Source organism: Panulirus ornatus, chromosome 50 (genome assembly GCF_036320965.1).
Source record: "Panulirus ornatus isolate Po-2019 chromosome 50, ASM3632096v1, whole genome shotgun sequence".
In the NCBI taxonomy this organism is placed as follows: Eukaryota; Metazoa; Arthropoda; class Malacostraca; order Decapoda; family Palinuridae; genus Panulirus; species Panulirus ornatus.
In genome coordinates this window covers 8376269-8402339 of record NC_092273.1, presented here as the reverse complement: position 1 = coordinate 8402339, position 26071 = coordinate 8376269, and the positions used below count along the sequence as shown (strand labels likewise).

Sequence of the window (26071 nt, the reverse complement as noted above, 5' to 3'; positions counted from 1 at the left end):
GGAGGGACTCATGGGTGAAAAGTAATTACACACACAAACACACATATATACACAAACAGTTACCACCAGTGAAATAGGAATTTGTGGGCCCACAACAATTATTATTTTTTTTTTTTTTTCATACTATTCGCTATTTCCCGCGATAGCGAGGTAGCGTTAAGAACAGAGGACTGGGCCTTTGAGGGAATATCCTCACCTGGCCCTCTTCTCTGTTCCTTCTTTTGGAAAATTAAAAAAAAAAATAAAAAAACGAGAGGGGAGGATTTCCAGCCCCCCGCTCCCTTCCCTTTTAGTCGCCTTCTACGACACACAGGGAATACGTGGGAAGTATTCTTTCTCCCCTATCCCCTATCATAGAAGGCGACCAAAAGGGGATGGAGCGGGGGGGCCGGAAATCCTCCCCCCTCATTTCCCTTTTCAATTTTATTGCTATAAACAATTATATTGCTATAAATTAATTTATCCCACCTAAAATAGTGTTTGTGTCCGCCAGTGAAGTTGACATCCTCTAGCAAGCAGTGGCAACCACTTGACAAGTCAGCATTCCACATAAGCCTACCTCAGTAGCAGTTTAGCTGATGTAGGGGGTAGGAATGGCTTGTTGTGCTCCCCACTTATGCCCTGTATCTTCACTATCTTTTCCCTCCCTTTACCTCTATCACCTTCTATAGTTAGAAACACTCACAAGTCACCAAATTGCTTCTATATATACAAACAAATGAAATGAGCCATCTAAGTAAATTTCTAATATTACCGATGAATGCTTGGGATCAGTAAAACAATGGAAGAAGATATTTAATGATAGCAGCAGCACTGCTTCACAGACCTATGTGACACACTCTGGGAAGGCCTGAAAAAACTTGCTATGTACTTTGAATGATTTTAGACAGTAAGTGGATGCAGATCCACACTTGAGTTCAAAACAATTAGAAGAAAAACCCTAAAATGCTCAGTGATAAGTTGTTCAGGACAGTGCAGCACCACTTACACAAGGACCATAAGTACCAGAACTACAGGCTGCATTCTAAACTGCTTGTAACCCATAGGCAAGAGAAGAAAAGTAACAATTTTTGCAAGAAATATGTAGTGTGGGTTAAGATTACGTTCTGTAGTGTTTTGTGGAGTGATGAGTACACTTTTTCTGTGGCAGGTGGCTGTGGCAGGCATGCGTACAGATGACCAGGCTATGATCCATTTGACCACAAGTACACTGCAAGCAGAGTGAAGTTCCCTGCTTCACTTATGGTATGGGGTTGTTTTAGTTATTACTGTATTGGGGGACTTTGTAGTGTTGCAAAAGAATGAAACTATAAACAGACATAATTACCTCAAGCTACTGTGTGAACATCTTCCAGATTTGTTCAAAATGTACAAAGCCAAAGCATTCATGCAGGATGGGACTCCCTGCCAAACTGCCAATCTAGTCACTGATAGGCTTAAGAACTGCACAATGGAGTTTTTCAGAGACTGGCCCTGGAATTCACTGGATTTTAATCCAATAAATAGCTTGTGGGCACTTATGAAAATGAAATTAAATAACAAAGATACTTCTTCTCTACCTAAGCTGGAGGTGGCTAGAGATGGCCATTTTTTAAATTTGGGCAAAAATGACATACTTTACGAAAACAGATGGATTCGTATGTAGCATTTATGGATCAGGAGAGGGCATATGATAGGGCTGATAGAGATGCTTTGTGGAAGGTCTTAAGAGTATATGGTGTGGGAGGTAAGCTGCTAGAAGCAGTGAAAAGTTTTAATCAAGGACCTACAGCATGTGTATGAGTAGGAAGAGAGGAGAGTGACTGGTTCCCAGTGAAGGTCAGTTTGTGGCAGGGGTATGTGATGTCCCCATGGTTGTATAATTTCTTTATGGACAGAGTGGTTAGGGAGGTAAATGCAAGAGTTTTGGAGAGAGGGGCGAGTATGCAGTCAATTGGGGACGATAGGGCTTGGAAACTGAATCAGTTGTTGCTCGCCGATGATACAGCACTGGTGGCTGCAAAAGTTGGTGACTGAGTTTGGAACAGTGTGTGAAAGGAGAAATTTGAAAGTAAGTGTGAATAAGAGCAAAGTTATTAGGTTCAGCAGGGTTAAGGGACAAGTTAGTGGGGATGTGCATTTGAATGGAGAAAAATTGGAGGAAGTGAAGTGTTTTAGATATCTGGGAGTGGACTTAGTTCAAATGGAACCATGGAAGCGGAAGTGAGTCACTTGGTGGGGGAGGGGTCGAAGGTTCTGGGAGTGATGAAGGATGTGTGGAAGGAGAGAACATTATCTTGGAGAGCAACATTGTGTATGTTTGAAGGAATGAGTTCCAAAAATATCATTTGGTTGCAAGGCATGGGATATAGATAGGGTTGTAAGAAGGAGGGTGGATGTGTTGGAAATGAAATGTTTGAGAACAATATGTAGTGTGAGGTGGGTTGGTCGAGTTAGTAATGAAAGGGTAAGAGAGATGTGTGGAAATAAAAAAAAATGTAGTTGAGAATGCAGAAGAGGGTGCATTGAAATGGTTTGGACATATGGAGAGAATGAGTAAGGAAAGGTTGACAAAGAAGATGTGTCAGAGGTGGAGGGAACAAGAAGTGGAAGACCAAATTGGAGGTGGAAGGATGGAATGAAAAAGATTTTCAGCCATCCAGGCCAGAGCATACAGGAGGGTGAGAGGTATGCAAGGAATAGAGTGAATCGGAACGATGTGGTATACTGTAGTTGACATGCTGTCAATGGACTGAATTAAGGCTTGTGAAACATCTGGGGTAAACCCAAAGGTCTATGGGGCCTGGATGTGGACAGGGAGCTGTGGTTTCTATGTATTGCACATTATAGCTAGAGACTGAATGTGAATGAATGTGGCCTTTTTTGTCTGTTTTCCAGGCACTACCTTGCTGAAGCAAGGGATAGTGATGCTGTTTCCTGTGGGGCAGGGTAGCGCTGGAATTGGTTGAGGGCAAGCAAGTATGAATATTCACATGTGTATATATATATACGTCTGTGTATGTGCATGTATACGTGTATATGTTGATATGTATATATATGTATATGCGTGTGCATGGGCGTTTATGTATATATATGTGTATATGAGTGGATGGGCCATGCTACATCTGTTTCCTGGCACTACCTTGCCTATGCAGGAAATGGCAATCAAGTATAATATATAAATAAACGAATAAATATTTTTTCATACATATTCACCATTTCCCGCATTTGCGAGGTAGCGTTAAGAAGAGAGGACTGAGGCCAAGAGGGAAAAAATCCTCACTTATCCCCCTCCTCTGTCTTTCTTCATGTTTCCTGGCACTACCTTGCTGACGCGGGAAACAGCGATTAAGTGCAATAATAATATAATAATATGAGAAAATGAAAGAAAAGATATATACATACATATAAACTTTTAACGGCATTTCTGCCTCAAACCACAGGGCGTACAGCATATATCCTGCTACTAACAACTTGCAATGCACAGCAGGAGAACCAAAAAGGTGAAAGAGGCACTTTAATTAAAATGGCAGGTATATACAGAGTGCTAACATAGTACTGTGCAGTAATTTTTCTCTTATTCTCAGCAAGATGAAAAACCTAGAGCAGCAGCCACCAAGCCAAACTAACTCCAATCATATATTTTCTACACCAACTCATTTAGCAATTTACCTGAACAACAGCAGCATCAAGTAATATCTGGATGTTTCTCAATACTTGAATTCTGGCCTCAACGTGCTGTCTCTCATTACCTTCCAACTGTCGTACTTCATCTTCTGTCATTGCTAAGAAGTTCAATGGTGGGGGAGGTGGAGGAATATCTGTAGAAAGTGTCAACTAAATAGGCATAATCACTCAAGAGATTGAAGTTTGTACTAAAAATATAGGTTTTGAAAACCGAAAAACCTTTTCACTCCAAGGCAGTGACCAGCAAGCATGAGGGATTCTCCTGGGTAACCTCTAGAAAACAGGATCAGGACCTTTAAACCCCTATATATATATATATATATATATATTTTTTTTTTTTTTTTTTTTTTTTTTATACTTTGTCGCTGTCTCCCGCGTTTGCGAGGTAGCGCAAGGAAACAGACGAAAGAAATGGCCCAACCCCCCCCATACACATGTACATACACACGTCCACACACACAAATATACATACCTACACAGCTTTCCATGGTTTACCCCGGACGCTTCACATGCCTTGATTCAATCCACTGACAGCACGTCAACCCCTGTATACCACATCGCTCCAATTCACTCTATTCCTTGCCCTCCTTTCACCCTCCTGCATGTTCAGGCCCCGATCACACAAAATCTTTTTCACTCCATCTTTCCACCTCCAATTTGGTCTCCCTCTTCTCCTCGTTCCCTCCACCTCCGACACATATATCCTCTTGGTCAATCTTTCCTCACTCATTCTCTCCATGTGCCCAAACCATTTTAAAACACCCTCTTCTGCTCTCTCAACCACGCTCTTTTTATTTCCACACATCTCTCTTACCCTTACGTTACTTACTCGATCAAACCACCTCACACCACACATTGTCCTCAAACATCTCATTTCCAGCACATCCATCCTCCTGCGCACAACTCTATCCATAGCCCACGCCTCGCAACCATACAACATTGTTGGAACTACTATTCCTTCAAACATACCCATTTTTGCTTTCCGGGATAATGTTCTCGACTTCCACACATTTTTCAAGGCTCCCAAAATTTTCGCCCCCTCCCCCACCCTATGATCCACTTCCGCTTCCATGGTTCCATCCGCTGACAGATCCACTCCCAGATATCTAAAACACTTCACTTCCTCCAGTTTTTCACCATTCAAACTCACCTCCCAATTGACTTGACCCTCAACCCTACTGTACCTAATAACCTTGCTCTTATTCACATTTACTCTTAACTTTCTTCTTCCACACACTTTACCAAACTCCGTCACCAGCTTCTGCAGTTTCTCACATGAATCCGCCACCAGCGCTGTATCATCAGCGAACAACAACTGACTCACTTCCCAAGCTCTCTCATCCCCAACAGACTTCATACTTGCCCCTCTTTCCAAGACTCTTGCATTTACCTCCCTAACAACCCCATCCATAAACAAATTAAACAACCATGGAGACATCACACACCCCTGCCGCAAACCTACATTCACTGAGAACCAATCACTTTCCTCTCTTCCTACACGTACACACGCCTTACATCCTCGATAAAAACTTTTCACTGCTTCTAACAACTTGCCTCCCACACCATATATTCTTAATACCTTCCACAGAGCATCTCTATCAACTCTATCATATGCCTTCTCCAGATCCATAAATGCTACATACAAATCCATTTGCTTTTCTAAGTATTTCTCACATACATTCTTCAAAGCAAACACCTGATCCACACATCCTCTACCACTTCTGAAACCACACTGCTCTTCCCCAATCTGATGCTCTGTACATGCCTTCACCCTCTCAATCAATACCCTCCCATATAATTTACCAGGAATACTCAACAAACTTATACCTCTGTAATTTGAGCACTCACTCTTATCCCCTTTGCCTTTGTACAATGGCACTATGCACGCATTCCGCCAATCCTCAGGCACCTCACCATGAGTCATACATACATTAAATAACCTTACCAACCAGTCAACAATACAGTCACCCCCTTTTTTAATAAATTCCACAGCAATACCATCCAAACCTGCTGCCTTGCCGGCTTTCATCTTCTGCAAAGCTTTTACTACCTCTTCTCTGTTTACCAAATCATTTTCCCTAACCCTCTCACTTTGCACACCACCTCGACCCAAACACCCTATATCTGCCACTCTGTCATCAGACACATTCAACAAACCTTCAAAATACTCATTCCATCTCCTTCTCACATCACCACTACTTGTTATCACCTCCCCATTTGCGCCCTTCACTGAAGTTCCCATTTGCTCCCTTGTCTTACGCACCCTATTTACCTCCTTCCAGAACATCTTTTTATTCTCCCTAAAATTTACTGATAGTCTCTCACCCCAACTCTCATTTGCCCTTTTTTTCACCTCTTGCACCTTTCTCTTGACCTCCTGTCTCTTTCTTTTATACTTCTCCCACTCAATTGCATTTTTTCCCTGCAAAAATCGTCCAAATGCCTCTCTCTTCTCTTTCACTAATACTCTTACTTCTTCATCCCACCACTCACTACCCTTTCTAAACAGCCCACCTCCCACTCTTCTCATGCCACAAGCATCTTTTGCGCAAATCATCACTGATTCCCTAAATACATCCCATTCCTCCCCCACTCCCCTTACTTCCATTGTTCTCACCTTTTTCCATTCTGTACATAGTCTCTCCTGATACTTCTTCACACAGGTCTCCTTCCCAAGCTCACTTACTCTCACCACCTTCTTCACCCCAACATTCACTCTTCTTTTCTGAAAACCCATACTAATCTTCACCTTAGCCTCCACAAGATAATGATCAGACATCCCTCCAGTTGCACCTCTCAGCACATTGACATCCAAAAGTCTCTCTTTCGCACGCCTGTCAATTAACATATATATATATATATATATATATATATATATATATATTTTTTTTTTTTTCATACTATTCGCTATTTCCCGCGATAGCGAGGTAGCGTTAAGAACAGAGGACTGGGCCTTTGAGGGAATATCCTCACCTGGACCTCTCCTCTGTTCCTTCTTTTGGAAAAAAAAAAAAAAAAAACGCGGGAGACAGCGACAAAGTATAATAAAAAAAAAAATAAATAATGTATATATATATATATATATATATATATATATATATATATAAACCATTACCTAAAGCAAGTTTGTGCACCTGAAGTTTGCAAAATTATAAGCTTGTGAGACATGAAAGGAAAAAATCAAGATTATTACACCTACTTCAATATAAATATAGAGCTGTTCTTTTCTATGGAACGATATGCAATGGTGAAATATATTCAGTCAAGTGAAATCTTTATGCAGTGCTTTGCTGCTTTAAATCTTGTCCTTGCACTTTTTCATACAGTGACAGCATATAACTTCAAAGCCCACACAATGTGCCATATCTGTTACAACAGTAACCAGTCTCAGTGAGATTATGTAGTGTTACATGCTACAGCTGTGGACATCATAAAGTTTCATAAGTGATGTTAATGTTTACTATATTGCACTTATCTTCCAGTCATACTCCATCATTAAAGTTATCTCCATATACAGTTTTTATGACTTGAATTTAGAGGTCAGGTTGCCCTGTCTCAGAGGAAGAAATTAAGGCTTCATGCAAATGAATATTTAGTTATGTAAACAACCAAGTTCACTGCTGATGGACTGTTTTGCTATTAAATTAAATGAACATAAGGAAGATATGGAAAATACATAGTCAGTTTCCAGCAATTCATCCCAAGATTAAAAATGGTTGTACCTTTTGTGAAAGGGTATATTTTGTCATCATAGTGGAATGCACATTTTTACTCCTTAAGTGAGTGTCTAGGACTGGTTGCTGATGCAGAAACTAATGTTGAAGAAGATCAATTTTACTGCAAACTCCTGTTCCATCACAAAAAATTCATTTACCCATTATGTATAATGAAGCCCTATCTTTTGAACTACATTAAATATCTTTAACCACACTTACAACCAATACAGTAAATAAGAAATCAAAGGATAAGAACACACCAATAAAGCTGTAAATGTGAGAGAAGTGTGTGGCCCATGGAAGGTGGAAAGAGGGTAGGTTAGAAAGGGTAATGAGTGATGAGGTTATGAAATTTAGTTGCTAGCAAAAGAAAAAACAGGTGTTTGGGTGTTTCTTTCAGGAAGGAGTTTGAGCGAATGAAAGAAAAGCAAGAGAAAGTGGCAAAAGGTTGAGAGGATAATGCAAGAGGTGAAAAAGAGGGAACATAAAGAGTTGGGGTAAATGAGTATCAACAAACTTCTGGGAGAATAAGAAAATGTTTTGAAAGTAGTTTAATACTGTGAAAAAAGTAAGAGAACAAATGGGAACATCAGTGAAGGGGACAAATGGGGAAGTGGTAACAGGAAGAGATGAGGTGAAGAGGTGAAGGAGTGAGTACTTTGAAGGCCTTCTCAACATATTTGATGATAGGGTGGCAGATGTTGGGGGTTTGAGTTAAGGAGGTATGCAAAGAGAGTCATGGCAAGGGGTTTGGTGAAAAGAGAAGAGGTGAAGAAAGCCTTATATGAGATAAAACATGGCAAGGCAGCTGAAGTGGATGGTACTGCAGTTGAATTTCTAAAGATGACTATGCTGCTAACTGGTTAGTTAGGCTTTTCATGCACTCTGCTTGATAATTGGCAGAATGCACTGATAGTGCCAATGTATACAGAAGAATGAAAGGAAGGTGAGTGCTCTAATGACAGAGGTTGAGTGTACTTGATAAATTACATAGAAAAGTGGTAATTGAGAGGGCAGTGGAATGTACAGAATATCATACTAGAGAAGAACAATGTGGTTTGAGGAGTGGGAGATGATGTGTGGATCAGGTGTCTGCTTTGAAGAATGAGCATGAGAAAAACTTGGAGAAAGAGAAGGATAAGTATGTGGATTTCATGGATCTGAAGAAAATATATGATAGGGCTGAAAAAGATATTTCAAGGAAGGTATTACAAGTATATGGTGTGGGAGGAAAGCTATTACTACTTGGGGAAGGAGGGCCTGGGAGGTCAGTCAGTCGTAGTTTACTAATGACGCAGGGCTGGTGGCAGGTTTGAATAGAAACTGTATAAGCTGGTAGCTGAGATTGGGAGAGTGTATGTAACACATAAGCTGAGAATAAATTTAATCAAACCCAAGGTTTAGTTGGGTAAACATACAGGTTATTTGGAGTGTGAGTTTGAATAAAGAAACCTTGGAGAAAGTGGAATGTCCTAACTACCTGGGAATGGATATACCAGCGAATGGAACTATAGGAGGTAAAGTGAACCTACAGTGGGCAAGGGAGCAAAGGTTTTGAATCCAATGAAGAATGTAAGGAAGGAAATGTCACTGCTTTGAGGGCAAAGTTAGGTATATTGGATGGTAAAATAGTTCCACTGGTACTGTAAGGATGTGAGGTATGGGCCATAGACAAAATTGTAAAGAAGAAGGTGGATTTGTTGGAAATGAAATGTTAGAGGATAATACATAGTGTGAGGAGGATTGCTTGAATAAGAAATGAGTAAAAGAGAGCTATGGTAGTAAAAGGGGTATAAGCCTAAATTTGCATGAGATGTGAGGCATGCAAGGAACTGAGTAATTTGGAATGATGTAGTATACTGGGAATGACATGCTGTTAATGGGATGAACCAGGGCGTATGAAGCAGTTACGTATGTGAGGTCTGGTTGTTGATTAGCTCTCATTTCAGTGCAGTACAAATAATAACTAGAGTGGATGTGATTGAATGAGGTCATTACTTCATCTGTTCCTGGCACTGCCTCGCTTCTACGGGAACCAGCAGACTTGTATGAAAAGACTTACCTTTGCATATCTTCTATAATACATCATAAAGTTTAGGTATACTAAAGTGGGTATACAAAATGAACTAAAAGAAGAGCTTGCTATGAAAGTGAAACAAGAAATGAGGAGAAAATGAAATAGTAACATTAAAATTTTTTTGCATTTACAGCTTACGTATACAGTGGAATATAAGATTCAAGAAGGATTGCCATGAAAAATTAATAAATAAATACAAATGAATGTAAAACTGTGTACTCACAGAAGGGGAGTAATGGGAAAAATGGAGGCACCATGTTGAATTGTGCTGTTGGCACTGTATTTCCCGTCTGGTCTGTACTGCCACCTTTGAACAAAAAATATGCTGCCTTATAATGGTTTTTGCAATATTTGAATGTAAACTCTGAAGGACTAAGCATAATCTAACTAAACATGATTAATTCTTCAGAGTTCATTAAGTAATAAAGCAAATTTATGTGATTGTTATAAAACTGTCATTTGATAAGAGATTACTAAAGATGGGTTCAGGAAAGATGAGTTTTCTATGCTGCTTTCCTTCAACCGATCATTATTCCCTTTCTCTAAAACATTCAAAGCGTTTGACCCTTTCAATCCAGGCTACATCGAAAAAATTGTCTCCCCAGCCTTATGAATATTAGCAATATCAAAAATAAAACCACAGCCATTTCAGTCAACAGCTTCTTAGAAATCTAAACCTTAGCATCATGATTAAGTATTTACATCTTAGCATGAAACAGCCATTTAAATCCTCTGCATAATCTATGACCCACTGCATCACACTCTAGCTTCATTTTCCTTCACTCTGCACGGAGATCAAGTCTTCCTTTAATATCTATAATCAATCCTTGGTCTCGTACGTCCAAATATGATGGTAGGCTGTTATTGTCATCTGAACCCCAATAAACCTCCTTTGCTCACAATATGTAGCAAGGTGTGGGAGGGCACAGCACCCTCCTACCATGGTTTTCTCTCAATAACTGATCACTGAATACATTTCTGCATACAATTTACAGTTGAAGGTGATATCCGACATCTAAACATGCCCTAGATCAGTAATGGAACCACTGCCTCCTTCAAATGCATGCAGGAGAAATAAGTCTATGCAGAGTGCATGATTAAGACTCTACCAATAATTTTTCTGTTATATTTGGTTATGAGAGAAAGGGTAAATAATTTGCCAAACATTCTCAAGCTCTGCTGTATCTTTTGAGTTTTGCCCATACCATGATGATCTAATAAGCAAGAGAAAGGGTTACCTGATGCTGCAGCTGATGCAGCTGTCCCAGACGATGTAGCTGTGGAGGAATTAGTGGTAGTTCCAGTGGTAGTGAATGCAGTAGAAGTGGAGGTAGTAACAGATGGAGCCTGTTGTTGCTGAGCCTGCTGCATCGGCATTGCTGGGAAGGGAAATGGGGGGAGGCCTACTGGTGGTGGACCCGCTGGCAAAGGCATTCCACCAAACAAGCCAGCAAATGGATTGGCTAAAAGAGAAAATAAATACACAATAATTCTATCAATGTGCAATACAAACAAATACATTCACAAAATACAACACATACTCCATTAATCAACAGCTAAAATCAAGGCCAAATACAAATATACTTAATCCTAGGACTGAAGATATTTATGTTTGCATATAATGTAACACTGTGTAAAAGAGATAGGGCAAGCTGGATTTGCATCTGTCTGGGTTTAAAAGTGTCACGGATGACTTCTGTGCAAATGTACAGATTTCATTTTAGGTGAGCCATTGTTTTAATTAAGACATGCATTGTCTGTGACTGCTACTACTGAAATTAAATCTAAGCCTTACGAATCTGTTGTTGTGCCTGGGGCTGAGGCTGCTGAGGGACCTGTGGTGTTGGGGTAGGTGGCTGTGCTGGAGGAGGAGCTGGTTGTGGAGGGATAACTTGAGCAGGTGGAGTGGGCTGAGGCTGTCGTAATATATCCATACGGCACGTGGGACATGTCTGCTGACGTTGGAACCATGACCGCAGACAAGATGCATGAAATATGTGGCCACACGGAAGTTTCTTTGCCCCTGAAGTTACATGAAAGCACAAATTATACATTCTAGATTATAACTAATAAATAAAATCACTTCAGTTATGTTTGTCTTATAATAATCTTGTGTTGCAAAAGCCTAACAGACAAACACAGTATGAATACCTGAGACCATTTCTTCCCTGCATATGATACAAACGTTGTCAACAGCGGTCAATTCCTCTGGGGTAGCATCAGGGTAGAGTGTATTCATATTACGGATAGCACGACGAGATAGAATCACATCATTCAGAGCTCTCTTAAAAGATCTGTGAAGAGAAACAAATATTTGCATGAGGTTTTACAAATACATATTTTATTTTACTTATCATACTTTGTTCCTGTCTCCTGTGTTAGCGAGGTAGCACAAGGAAACAGATGAAACAATGGCCCAACCTACCCATATACACATGTATATATGTATATATGTATATAAAGTGGAAGTGAATCATAGGGTGGGGGAGGGGGCGAAAATCCTGGGAGCCTTGAAGAATGTGTGGAAGTCGAGAACATTGTCTCCGAAAGCAAAAATGGCTATGTTTGAAGGAATAGTGGTTCCAACAATGTTGTATGGTTGCGAGGTGTGGGCTATGGATAGAGTTGTGTGCAGGAGGGTGGATGTGCTGGAAATGAGATGTTTGAGGACAAGATGTGGTGTAAGGTGGTTTGATCGAGTAAGTAATGTAAGGGTAAGAGAGATGTGTGGAAATAAAAAGAGCGTGGTTGAGAGAGCAGAAGAGGGTGTTTTGAAATGGTTTGGGCACATGGAGAGAATGAGTGAGGAAAGACTGACCAAGAGGATATATGTGTCGGAGGGAACGAGGAGAAGTGGGAGACCAAATTGGAGGTGGAAAGATGGGGTGAAAACGATTTTGAGTGATCGGGGCCTGAACATGCAGGAGGGTGAAGGGCAGGCAAGGAATAGAGTAAATTGGATCGATGTGGTATACCGGGGTCGACATGCTGTCAATGGATTGAATCAGGGCATGTGAAGCGTCTGGGGTAAACCATGGAAAGTTGTGTGGGGCCTGGATGTGGAAAGGGAGCTGTGGTTTCGGGTATTATTGCATGACAGCTAGAGACTGAGTGTGAACGAATGGGGCCTTTGTTGTCTTTTCCTAGCGCTACCTCGCACACATGAGGGGGAGGGGGATGTTATTCCATGAGTGGTGAGGTGGCGATGGGAATGAATAAAGGCAGACAGTGTGAATTGTGTGCATGTGTATATATGTAGGTGTGTGTGTGTGTATATATATGTGTACATTGAGATGGGTATGTATATTTGCGTGTGTGGACGTGTATGTATATACATGTGTATGGGGGTGGGTTGGGCCATTTCTTTCGTCTTTTTCCTTGCGCTACCTCACAAACGCGGGAGACAGCGACAAAGCAAAATAATAATAATAATAATAATAATAATAATAATAATAATAATGATAATGTATATGTATGTATATGTGTGTGTATGGGAGTTTATGAGTATATGAATGGATGGGCTGTTTTCGTCTGCTTCCTGGCACTAACTTGCTGACATGGGAAACAGTCATCATATATATCATTATTCTTATCATTATTATACTTAACCGCTGTCTCCCGTGAAGAATAACCCAACCCACCCACATACACATGTACATACATAAATGCCCACACACGCACATATACATTTCAACTTATACATACATATACATACACAGACATAAATATATATACACCTGTGCATATCCATACTTGCTGCCTTCATCCATTCCTGTTGCCACCCTGCCACACACGAATTAGCATCCCCCCCCCCCAAAGCAAGGCAGCGCCAAGAACAGACAAAAAAGGCCACACTTGTACACCCTCAGTCTATAGCTGTCATGTGTAATGCACCAAAACCACAGCTCCCTTTCCTGCACAATGATTTTCATCAAAAGGGGGACTTTGGCATCAGTGGGGAATGAAGCACCCTTTTCTTATAAAAACCTAGGTTCATTAATATTAAATTCACTTATACCAGCCTTTTCTAGGAATGCAAACCCTAACATAAATGAGGGACACTAGTTTTTTAGTGAGAAGGCCTAAGGAAATATTGATGATAGTGTGCTGTGAAGTCATTTTTCATGTGAGGGACAAAGTGTGAAGAGGGAAATCAGCCTCATTTGATAAATCATTTTCATGCAAAGTGAATAACCAAGAAATGCTCTAGAAGCATAACAGCTTTGTTCACTTAAGCATAGACACCATATCAAATGAGCTGAAGTAGTGGTTCTTTAATGCAATACAAGTAGGTAGTCAGACGTAACAGAGGGCTAGATTAATCAAAATGATAAAAACTAAAGTGACTTGCAGACACACTTTGTGAAAATGCAACAACAAAATTAATAATAATGCATAATGTTATCAAAACCACCATCAAAATACACCATTCACATACAGATGCATGTAACTAGCATATTATTCATTTTCTATATATTGCATTAGTTTCTGATACAAAACTACAGCATTTCTTCACCTGATACAGACAGCACAAAACTTGCATATCTGGTATTAAAACAACTATCAACAAATCTCACTACTTACTTCATTAATATAAAACTACCCACAAATCTTGCCATTTATCTCATTAGGGGAGCTGGCATCTATACTTTAAGCCAACATCAATTCCCATACTTACCCTAAATTCTTTACATCTTTCCCTTTTCATCTTAAGCATCCTTATATCTCTTCAATATCAGTTTATCTCTTCATCACTCCTTTTCTTGTTCCATAGCCCTCTTACTGTCACAGCTACCCCTACCTTTCCCTAAAGTATCACTAAAACACCATTCATAATACATGATTCACTTAACTGCCTCTATTGCATCACAAAGGTAGCATAAAAAATATGCAAACTACTGCCTAATTTACATACAAGTATATACACTTTCCTGCTTTCATGTATAATGCATTGAAACCAGAATCTACAATTTACAGCTAAGCCCTACAAACTAATTCATAGTTTATACTGACTCTTTCATATACCCTAGTTCAGCCTAATAACAACACATCAGCCCCCATATATCATTTCAACCCAATGCATCCTATGCCATGCAAGCGCTTTCTCCCTTGAGAACATTCAGATCCCTATACCAACAAACCTCCTCTATTCTATCGTTCCATCTCCTCCTCAGTCTCCCCTTCCTCCCTGCTCCCTCCGTTTCTAGCACATAAATCCTCTTAGTCTTTCTTCACTAATCCTCTCCATTTGTTTAAACCCTTATCGGCACTTTCAGTCAGGCTGCCCTTACTACCACCTCTCTCTCCCTTACAATGTCAATCCTTATTTGATCAATCCACTTCAAACTATACATCATCCTTGTCATCCTAAGGTGTTTCATTTCTAAAACATCCATCCTCTTTCTTCATTTGTACTTAGACTTTAGCACAGCCTTAAAAAATCTTTAATAAAACCTTATAATAAAGCACACATCAGTTAACCTCAGCGAGGTTTATCAAATTACCTCATTGTCAGGTACATAGGTCGGATGATGAAGAGTGGGAAAGTATGGATTCTGATCATGATAACCATAAAAATTCCATACAGCACAACTTTGAAGAAACCTGTGTGTAATACTGTAATTAGACTCTGTAACTATAAAAGCAACTGACAGAAATCTTAAAAAACTCATCTTCACATTCAAAGAACTGGAAACCAAAAGGAAAAGATAGAAAAATGAGAAAACACATTTGAAGACTAACAGGAAAAGAAGACAAATTTTCATATGCAAAGCATATGGCTTTGTACCTCAATGCTTATGTCCCTAATGGATGGAGCTGTATTCACAACTTTTCAAATTTGATTCGATGCCTGTTTTTTTGTGGCATAAGACTGATCCATATCCATAAAACTGGTCTTCAGACTGTATGTACACAGTAATTTAGTAACACTTAGCATATGATGTCTTATAACCTTTACCTCAGAGTCCCTGGCCTCAAAAAATTAGTAAACTGTAAAACTATCTATGCAGTACTTATGATAAAAATTTGTTCCACATCCAGCAATCCCATATTCAGCTACTACGTAAAAAGGCATACAGTAGCACTTCAGTGCATAGCATATTGTGAAGATAGCTCCTGACAGCATGACCTTGAAAATCTAATGAGGTGCTCATCTTTGTATATAATATTTGTGGATACAAGTTTGGTCCATATCTAATAAGCCAGTCATTAAATAATACATACAGATGAGTTCAGATAAATCTTAATACAACTTGACCACTAACCCCTAGACTGTGGAAATTTAGTCAATGGGGAGTATCTGTGGTAAATGTTTGAATCATGTGCAATAACCCAGTCAACAGTACTGTATACACAAGCATTTAGTAGCATTTCTGTACATAAAACACTGACCTTTGACCCTGAATGAGATTTAATCAGATGAACTTTGTATGTAACATCAGCAGTACAAGTTTGGTCAATATATTCATTCCCTAAGTCTTCAGATACTGTGTTCATATGTATTTAAAAATACAGTACTTGACTATATATGACCTCGACCTTCAACCTTCTAAAATTACCCAGATACAGAACTTTGTATGCAGTATCTTTGGTACTAGTTAATATTTGTTAACCAAGTCATGAGATATCAAGTGCGCAAGTGCTTAGTGACATTTTAGCTAACTAAATACTGCAACTAGATCTACGACTTTGGACATCCAAATATCATTCAGGTGCAGGAATTTGTATGTAGTAATTTCAATACATGGGGGTTAGTCACTATCCATGTGCAGGATCACCAGATATTTTGACTCAAGAATTTAGGGGCATTTTGGCACATATTGCAGGGTGTGCATGACCTATGGCTCTTGACACTCAAACATGATCATATGCACAATCATCTTCGTTGTATCTGTGGTAAAATTTCGGTTCCTATCAATTTCCCCAGAGACATGATGTATACAAGCAATGACTGGCACCTTAATACTGAAGACCTTGTGGCCTTAAACTCTGACCCTCAAACTCAAAAACTTATTCAGTAGCAGAACACTGTATGCATTATCTTTTGTACAGGCTTTGGTCATGCCCAATCACCCAGTCAAGATATATGAGTACAGATAATCAGTTCTTTGAGGTGGGCAGTAAATTAAATTTTAGAGATAGGAATGTTCAAGTACAAATAAATAATATAATGGTTTCATATGTATTAGCAGAAAATTCTGTTGATGTAATCCTACTTTAATGATAAAGTAGATCTTAAAATGCAGAGGTACAAATGAATTACAAACTGATATCATAGGTGCATCAGCTTTTTTCAGAACTTCAATTTGATATTCTACAGCAATAAGGTGAGTAAAGACAGGATAAGTGCTTATCAACACAAAAAAACATACAAGAAAAATAGTTAAGTTTTTTGACCAGATGGGAAAAGTTTTAAGAAATTTTATATTTGGCGGAAGGTTTTATCATAAATCAAGTGGCTCAATATTTTTACTAATATAAACTACTGATCTTACTTATAGACAACTGCAACCATCAAAAGAAATACATGAATCCTGTTACCTTACAAACTTTGAAAACATATTGTAATCTCACCCATACAAAGCTCAGTATACAGAAGATACATGGCCTTGTTCTCCCATGGATTCTCTGACTGTAAGTCAACTGTGTGACAAACATACTTCACTGCTATGTTCAAGGCCACAGTCAAGAGGATGGCATATTCAAAGCCAAACACCAGCTGGACTGATGCACCCCGAGTGATAGTGGAGTGGTAAGCGTGACTAACAAGAACCAGGTCTAGCAGACTCAACAGGAGCAGCAAAGCTGAAAAAGACAAACACAAACTGTTGGGAGAGAAGGCTTAATCTGTGAACTTATCAAATAATTTAGGCTATCACAAGTGAATGATATTTTTGCTCAGCTCTTAGCATGAATTCCTCTTAGCATGAATTCAAACTGATTATGTTTCATTATTTCAGCAGAATCATACTTACAAGTAACCCTAATGTGGAAAAGCAAAGTTATTACTGGAGATCGTTCCATGAAGTCTACTCTGTAGTCTGCAAGCCAGTGGAATGCTTTCAAAAATAACAGCACAGTGAACAGTGCCACAAACTTTGGAGAGAAGTCATCTCTGAATACAGTGAATGCCAAGCAAGTCTCAGTGACAGCATAAAAAGATCGTTCAACGAGATGCTGTGGAGAGAAAACAAAGTAGAGTAATTATCAAAATAAAGAAAATCATCCAAATGCTACAGATCATGGGACAAAATATGCAAATTTATGCAAATTCACATTCTAATTTGTGTTTCATGTCAAGTATTCTGTGACACTAATCTCTTCCATACATTTGTCTGAGTATGAGTTCTGCTCCTTCCTAGGTTAATGTTATATTTCAATACCCATGGTCTGACATCAAATTTACTTCTCTTTGAAACAGCAGTGCCAAAGAACTGGTTGCAGTGAGGGTTCCCTACATATTCTGAAGTCTGATTAACTTTAGGGCAGGGGATAATTAGCAAAAATGTCTATCAGTCACAGTCAAATCCATTTAAAATCTAACTGAAAGCATAATGAGAAGCAAAATTTTCTATAATGACCTTGTAGATGCAAAATATATATCTGACTGAAAATATTAAACTGATAACATAAGGAAATGATAGGAGACTGAGAATATAGACTAAACAGACACAGCACAAAAAGAATTTCAGCTTCTTTTCCTTAACTTCATACCTCAAACTCAGCTGCTCTCAGAGACCCAAAGAAGATCTTCATAAGGAACTTCCCAAGATGGATGACCAATATGAATGCAAGCAGGTATATTGCCTGAAATTAAGAAAAAGATAAAATGCATTTACAAAAAGCTCCATTGCATAAAAGAGCATGATAAAAGTAAGAATATATGTTCTGTAAATTCAGACATTATCAGAATTTCCAAATTTAAAGAGATTTGTCAAGAATATAGGAGGTTCAATGTTAAGAGCAAATTAAAGTAAAAAGGAAGCTTTGTTTTTAGTCATTTCAATACATATATACATATATAAATATACATATATATATATATATATATATATATATTTTTTTTTCATACTATTCGCCATTTCCCGCGTCAGCGAGGTAGCGTTAAGAACAGAGGACTGGGCCTCTGAGGAAACATCCTCATCCAGCCCCCTTCTCTGTTCCTTCCTTTGGAAAAAAAAAAAAAAAAAAAAAAAAAAAAAAAATACACATGCCATATGCAACACGGTATTCACTGAGTTCACTCAGAATTCTTGCCCATTAAAAGAAATGAGTAAACCGTTCTAGAGAGGTACATTCTTATAACAAAACAATCAAGTGAGAGTTGAATATATTCTGCCTCTCTATCTATATCTCTGATGCCCATTCCCTCTGGAAACTCCCTCAAGGGTGCGGCTATAGCAAAAGAGTCTCCATAAATGGTGAAACCAATGCAACTTCTAAGCCTTTAGTGCCTCATCCTTAACAGGCTACTGGCAGAAGGCAACTCTACCGCAATATTTCCAGAGATTTCTCCCACAAGTTCCTACCAACTACTTCTACCTAATGTTTCAACCTTTCACTACCTTAAGTTCCTGCTTACCATCCCTATCTACTTCTTCTACCTAATGTTTCAAACTAATATTCTATCTACTGCTCCTAACATGTTGCCAAAAGGTATGCTAGCACACAGCACTCACCACAGAAAAATCTCGGGTTACAAATAATGAGTCATGTAAGTCAAGTATTGTCATGTGTCATGTATGAAAAGGAGTGACTGTATGTCTGTGGACAAAATGCCATCAGTCCACATGTGGGAGAGGCAGAAAGAAAAGGCATAACATCAAGGGTGACACTTGGAAACATGTTGATCACTCTTCCCTTTTTTCCCCTCCCACTTATTTCTTGTTTTTACCTTTTCCTTTCTTCTTATGAGAAAACTTTCCCCATTCCAGATATATAAAAGGCAAATTCACCCCCTTCCCTCTCTCCTTGATAACAAAATTTTAGCAGATAATTATTTTTTTGAGTGTATCTTTCAACGACCTTTTTAAAAAAGAGGAGAAATTGTAAACCCCACTGAAGTGCTGGCTCACTTTGCAGCCATCACTAACCCTCCCGATACCCAGATGGGTATTACCAATAAACCTCAAAGGTGACACAGATTAAAAAACAAAACAGATTTACTTTCCCTTAGAAACATTTCAGGTGTTATCTACCATCACAGCTTCATTTGAATTGAAGCTGCTTAGGTGGGTTGTTAGTTAACCAAACTGCTGGAGGCCGCAACTCTCATGCCTTCATAACCACCAAAGCCTAACCAGTTTGGTATGCAATGTAGATAATTATCCAAGATCTTGAATTTATCCAATGAACACCCAGTATTATCTGTGAAGGATGTTAGTAAAGTACCAAAAAATCTTGGGCACTTGATGTTTAGATACTCTTTCTAATCTTCCTCAATGCACATTTTGACTTCAGTGGTAAAATTCTAGTCTTCCATGTCTGTCATACTAAGAAGGAAAATTTTTTGAGTGTAAATTAGGAACCTTGCCTTCCAGGATTTTCTAAGTGTAAATCATGATACCTGTACATTTGTCCCATCTGCTCCCTGGTGTTCAGTCATTCCCAGTATTTGAGATCCTTTACAGTGTCAATTTCACCCCCCCCAAAAAAGTGATGTTAGAAAACAGCAGTACACTATGCTATTAGGGAAAGTATTAGTGACCTAATCAACACCATCAATGATTGTTCTCTCTTTTGTCTTGAAAGTCCATAAAATCCAGCTGGCCATCTTTACTGAAAAAGGTACCTGTTGCTTTGCTGTGCTTGCTAAGGATAAGGTTATCGGATTTTATTACTCCAAAGTCTTTCATACTGTTCATTCAAGATATGATGGTCTCTGTTTCTGTTCAGCATGCAATACTGCTTTTATACCTTCACTCCCCATAATGGTGTAAGTTGGAACTTTTCACTTTGAAAAATTGTTTCTTTCAGTGACCCACCATCTGTTTTTAATTTGCCGGTGTCTTCTACTCACGAAAACTTCATATTCATTCTAATAACATCTGCAAAGAAAATGAAACTGTTATCTGTATCTGAATCACTGTCAAATATGGTAATGAGAAACAGTAGAGGTGTGTGAACAGTTACTATGGGACAGCATTTTACCATGGAGGCACTGGAAATAGACTGTCACAAAATGTGCTGTAAACTGTTATTCACAAAGTTGCATAATCATCTCCAATGTTTCCAGTTGTTCCCATCCTGAATATTTCATAAAATACATCACCAGTTATATTCAATGAATGCTTCCACAAAGCAAGTCTATTTAACATCAACATTTTCCATCCCTAGTGCAGTAATCTAACAAGTGTCATCTTCACTCCTGATTCTTTCTCAAAGGCAGCATCTGTATTTATTCCAACATTCCCATACCAACCACACACACTGAAGGGTTTTAATCTCCAAACTTTGGGAGCATCTAGCTCAAATTCTGTATCCTACTACTGTTTTTTTCCCTTAAAAGATCTGTCCCACACAGGATAAGATTTCTATATCTATGTAGACATCAGAACTCAGTTTACCTTCCAACCATATGATCCACAGCACAGTTTACTGGAGTACATGCTTTGATAATGATGGACTTTCACAGAACCCATAAGAATCCACAACATTAAAATGAAAGGGTTATCTTTTTTTCAATAAACTCATTGGTATATTCACATCACTTTATTTATTATCTAAACCCATATTTTCCCTCTCCCTCATAATGCTACCATTAATGAGTCATTTAATATTGAAATCATGGTTTTAGTTGTGACAAAGCAAAATCTCACACCTTAAATCACTCTTCACAGTGGTAGCAATGATTCCACTGTAGTGAACACAGATAATACTCCTTGAAAATGCATTTTTGCCAAGAGATAAATTACTGATGCTTCCACCTCTGGTGCATGAATAGTAGAGGTTGTAACAATAAATGCATATAAACCCTCATCCTCTTAACCTAATTCTTTTAATAAGTGGTTCAATCATTCTTGTTGAGGTCATTCAAGCAAGGCAACCTGATATTAAAAATGTCCTTAAAACAAAGCGTTCCTTTATCAAAAGTGCGACAACCTCTCCTTTTCATCCACAGAGAGGCTTTTCTGGCCTTTAAGTAAAAGCACTTCTAAATACTTCTTTTGCATTACAAATCCTTCAGTTTTCCATTCTGAATGTATTATAGCTGTCCCTTTCATTAATAAGGAAACTCTTTTGTGGTTCTCTTTTCTCCTCTAACTCCATCTTGGATGACTAACTTTCCCTCACTGGTTGTTTTTCTAATCCTTAGGCCCTCACAGCAAATCCCTTTGTCTTTCAGAGAGCACTTCTCCTTTTGGACATATGCATGGCTTATGGACAAGCTGGCATCCCTGTATATGTATTGAAAGAATGTGCTTCTGAAATCACACCTGTGCTTGTTCATCTCTTATTTCTCTTCAAAAATGGAAGCCTTTCTTTCTTCATAAATACATCCATTAGTAAATTGGTACATCCTATCACAAAGATACGTGATCCTGATCAACTATCATCCTGGCTTAAACCTGGTAAATCTTGATGAATTGAATAGAATGGTGTTATCTTTAGAAAGGATATTGCAAAATATACCCATACATTTCATGAGTCATCAGGGTCTTCTACACTATAATAGTGTTCCTGTAAATGCACCTTATTTTGATGTTCCAAGATACTAGTCAGCTTGAGGTTGGTCTCAGTGGTTTTCAGCTTTAACCATTAACACTCTCAATCTATTCCATCAGTAGCAATCACTACAAAGTATGTTATGGAAGGCCAGGTTAGATCATACTTTCTTGGGCTGGTAGTTTTTTGAAAAAAATAAAAAGTGGGAAGAACAATAATATGAACTCAAAGACACCCAAAAGAGGCTGAAGTGCTAACAGTGCCCTAAAGGACAATCACAACACAGGATACTTGCCCTACATAAATAACCTCTGAACTCACCTTACTCATCCTCGACCTTAGGTTAGGTCAAGGATGTTTACTAGCCTAAACGGCTCTCTTCACACACTGTCCTGTGAGGCAACTATCCGCTGGGGTGCCTGAAGCACTTCAGCACCTTATCATGAAACTCAATTCATCCTAACGTACCCAAACATAACGCACCCTAACATTCTTCAGGGTGGTTGCTGCAGGTGGAATACTTCTACGACCTACGACATATCCATTGACATGATTTATATTTATAGTGACACATTATAATCGCCACGCCCCAGAGGAATAATACGACCTTACGTACCCACTGACACCCAAAATTGGGTCCGACCTCGAATACGTCATCGGGGTGCAGGTTAAAATCGCTGCGTCAGTGAATGATTAAAACAATTATCTACATAATGAAAAAAAAACCACATTCATTGTATACTCACCGCCATGCCCGGGTTAGATTTGGTGATGTAAACGACAGTTGGATAAAACTGTCTTTTCTTGTAATATGCATTTCCTATGACGGCTGCCATTAGGGCAAAGGAGGCCATGGTTAGGCTCCCTACAGGCATAGGCGGCGGCATCTTGAACTTTATTACCCTAACGATAGTAATAATAAGTCCACACAATCAGTTATGCTGGGTAGCGACATCCACGGCCACTATCACTCAGGTCCTCACAGCTGACGACACACACACAACACAACCCAAACAATTGCTGACATTTGGGTAACACATTTTACTCCATATTCATCATTTTTATCTAAGATATTCTCGATGTGACTCAAGGGAATATAATTCTAAATATATACTGTTAGACTAGATATCGAATTGAATATTCTTATAATTCAGGAAGGTCCGAACGATGGATATTAGAGAAATCGGAAAGTATGTTTCATTTAGCGAACTGTCTCTCTCTCATTGGCTGGAGGAGGAAGGCGCTAAAAATGAGAGTTCCTTAGCTTTCTCTTGAGCTTCTTTTTTCCAGGAAAATCTCTAAAACTGCCAATAATCTACTCATGAATCCCTTTACATGAACAGTGGTTTTCTCTTTATGTAGTAGAACAAGAGGAAACGAAACTAACATAATATTATATCGAAACAAATCACGTTAATTTGCCACTAAATGGATATGCATAAGAAGTAAAGCTGAACTGTCATTAACCATCAGCTGTATTAACCAGTCACAGAAATCATGCGTTTTGTCAAAGGTATATTGACCATCAGATATGAAATCTGCTTTATCTTTTTCGTATAAGCTGTTACAGTTTGATGATGGCTATGAAACGGTAATACCTAATGTACTGAAAGTGACAGTGTTCATGAAATGCAGAAAAGGCTCCATTTTAGCCAAAACTAACATGAAAGTTATGGTACATGTGCTCTACTACTAGTGTACTGTGGATGAGCATCTTTAGGCAAAATACATGGACAGTGAGCACATTTAGATGTCTTAAAGAAGATAGCATGTAAGATAGATACAAATACTTACTTCTAATGTGGTTCTCATACATTGAAATGATTGATGGCAGAGTAAAAGATAAGAGTACAAAAATATGAATGAGGTCTCGGGGATCCAGGGAGCACATCCCTTGAGAAATGTGAACATTTTGGGTTTCTGGGACAGTATTTCCTGCTTTTTTTTAAGGTTGATACATAACGTTTGGGATTAGCGGTCTGGGCCCTACGCTTTGAAAGTATTGAGCCCATAGAAAGGGCCGGCCTTGATTTTTAACATTTCATACCTTCTGAGACACTGCCATTAATGATGCCTTATATATGTCCACATATCATTTGCTCTACTCTTTATTCCCCTGGGAGAGCATAAATTATGCTAAACTGATCAAAGCCGGTCAGAGTTATGGAAGGAGTGTTATGTAAGTCAAATGAATCGATTAGATAATATTAGTGTCACGAGAATCTTAAGTTAATAAAATCTAACTTACAGGATTAAGGCCCAACACGATCTGTCAAGTTATAGTTAGTTAAAGCTGGGGTCCATAGGTGGAATGGCTTTGAAAAACTGGAAGAGGGAACGTCCAGAAGAGGTGAATCCGACCTTGATCCTCTACAGGGCAAAACACTTTAAATGACTTCAGAACCATTTTAAACCATTTTGGGATGAGGGTATTAAACCTAAAGTTCAATTCACCGTACTAATGTATAAAACCGCTGACAGCTAAATACCATGTAAAGAAAAAATGTCATATTACCAAAGATGATGATACATAAAGATTGGCTAAAACAAAATGTGAAGAATAAGGGTCATATTACAGAAAACAGTACCAGCCTCAACATTTCTCATATTCTAAACCTTCAAAGAAAACGAGAAGGCAATGCTTGATCTGCTGATAGTGACATTCTAAATCTGTAAATTGATCGTAATATTCCTCTTCTTCAAAAGTAATTCAGTAGCCTTCAGCATTCTTCATATTTTCAAGTCGATAGATAGATAAATCATACCTGAATTCACGATGAAAGTATAAAGATATACACTAGGAAAGCAAAATGTCAGGACATAATTGCAGAGTACGTGTAACACAAAGATGTCACATGATTACGAAAGAGGAGAAAATAAACGGTGGGAAAGTTTTATCACGTGATATGCCTGCCATCGAAAGTAATAACTTACGTCAATTATAAGATACTATGAGAGGGGAAATATATATATTACTCGTTCCCTGCCATAAAAGAAGATAAGTAATGAGTCTGTACAAACTTTAGTAAACCACTCTAAGGAAATGAAGTAAAACTATCCAAACAGCTGAGTATGAACACCACATATGAGATTATCAATAATCACCTCACCACTGAGGAGACTATGGAGATTGTACGCAAAAAAAAAAAAAAAAAAAAAAAAAAATGGTCATTTTACTGACGTCAGAATCGGTGGGTCAAATTGTATATTGTCGTCTGCTCTGACGCGGTGGGTTATAAAGTAATTTACCAACTAATCTATTTTCCTTTATGTCCACTCTAGTAAATTATCGTTTTTCTCCCTAGTAAATTTGTAAATATCAATAATCCAACAAATACTAATTTCAAAGAACAAAGAGATTGACCTTATTTGCATCACGTATACCTAACCGTCATCTTTAAAGTCTTAAGCAAGAGTAGGGTTAAAACACTAATCATCCTTACTTCCTGGTAACGAGAGGGTTCAGCACGCCATTCCTATCTCACCTTCAGCTAAAAAAAGCACGGGAATAAAAATAGTCGAAAAGACACTGGTTGGCAAAATAACGTTTTGACCCACTGGTCGAAAAGTCGGCAAAATAGCTATGTAAGAAATGACAAAGTCTCTGTGATACAGTGTTCTATTATATTAAAATGGAGTAATGACGTGGCCTTTTGCATATTACATCCTAATGAGAAACTCCGAAAATGAGTTATGAATTTTCTTTAACCATAGCGCATAATCCGATATATTTTCTTATTCGGTTGCTGCACTTCCTAGAAAATGATACTTTTTACACTTTACATGAAATGGCCTATGTCCAATATAGGCCGAACAGATCACCACCAAGAGGACAGTCTGAGTTGGGGGGAGGGGAAGGCTGGGTGACAGGAAGGTCACGCAGCTTTTTTTTTTTGGGGGGGGGGGGGGGGGGTCGGGAAGGGATGGCAGCTCCTGGGATAAGGAT

The 26071-nt window shown here is 38.6% G+C and overlaps 1 protein-coding gene across 1 annotated transcript in view; it reads right to left on the bottom strand.

Annotated features, from left to right (window-relative positions):
* Nucleotides 1–23145, bottom strand: part of sip3 (septin interacting protein 3) — a 35442-nt gene extending 12297 nt beyond the window's left edge. Inside the window, exons 1-10 of the mRNA XM_071691353.1 lie at nt 22872–23145; nt 18175–18267; nt 17436–17637; nt 17035–17265; nt 14964–15063; nt 11611–11753; nt 11255–11482; nt 10698–10922; nt 9683–9766; nt 3652–3800 (exon numbers count right to left, since the gene is read on the bottom strand). Coding sequence (XP_071547454.1) covers nt 3652–3800; nt 9683–9766; nt 10698–10922; nt 11255–11482; nt 11611–11753; nt 14964–15063; nt 17035–17265; nt 17436–17637; nt 18175–18267; nt 22872–23012 — 1596 coding nt within the window. The 5' untranslated portion in view covers nt 23013–23145. The remainder of the gene's footprint in view (nt 1–3651; nt 3801–9682; nt 9767–10697; nt 10923–11254; nt 11483–11610; nt 11754–14963; nt 15064–17034; nt 17266–17435; nt 17638–18174; nt 18268–22871) is intronic.
* Nucleotides 23146–26071: the final 2926 nt, after the last annotated feature.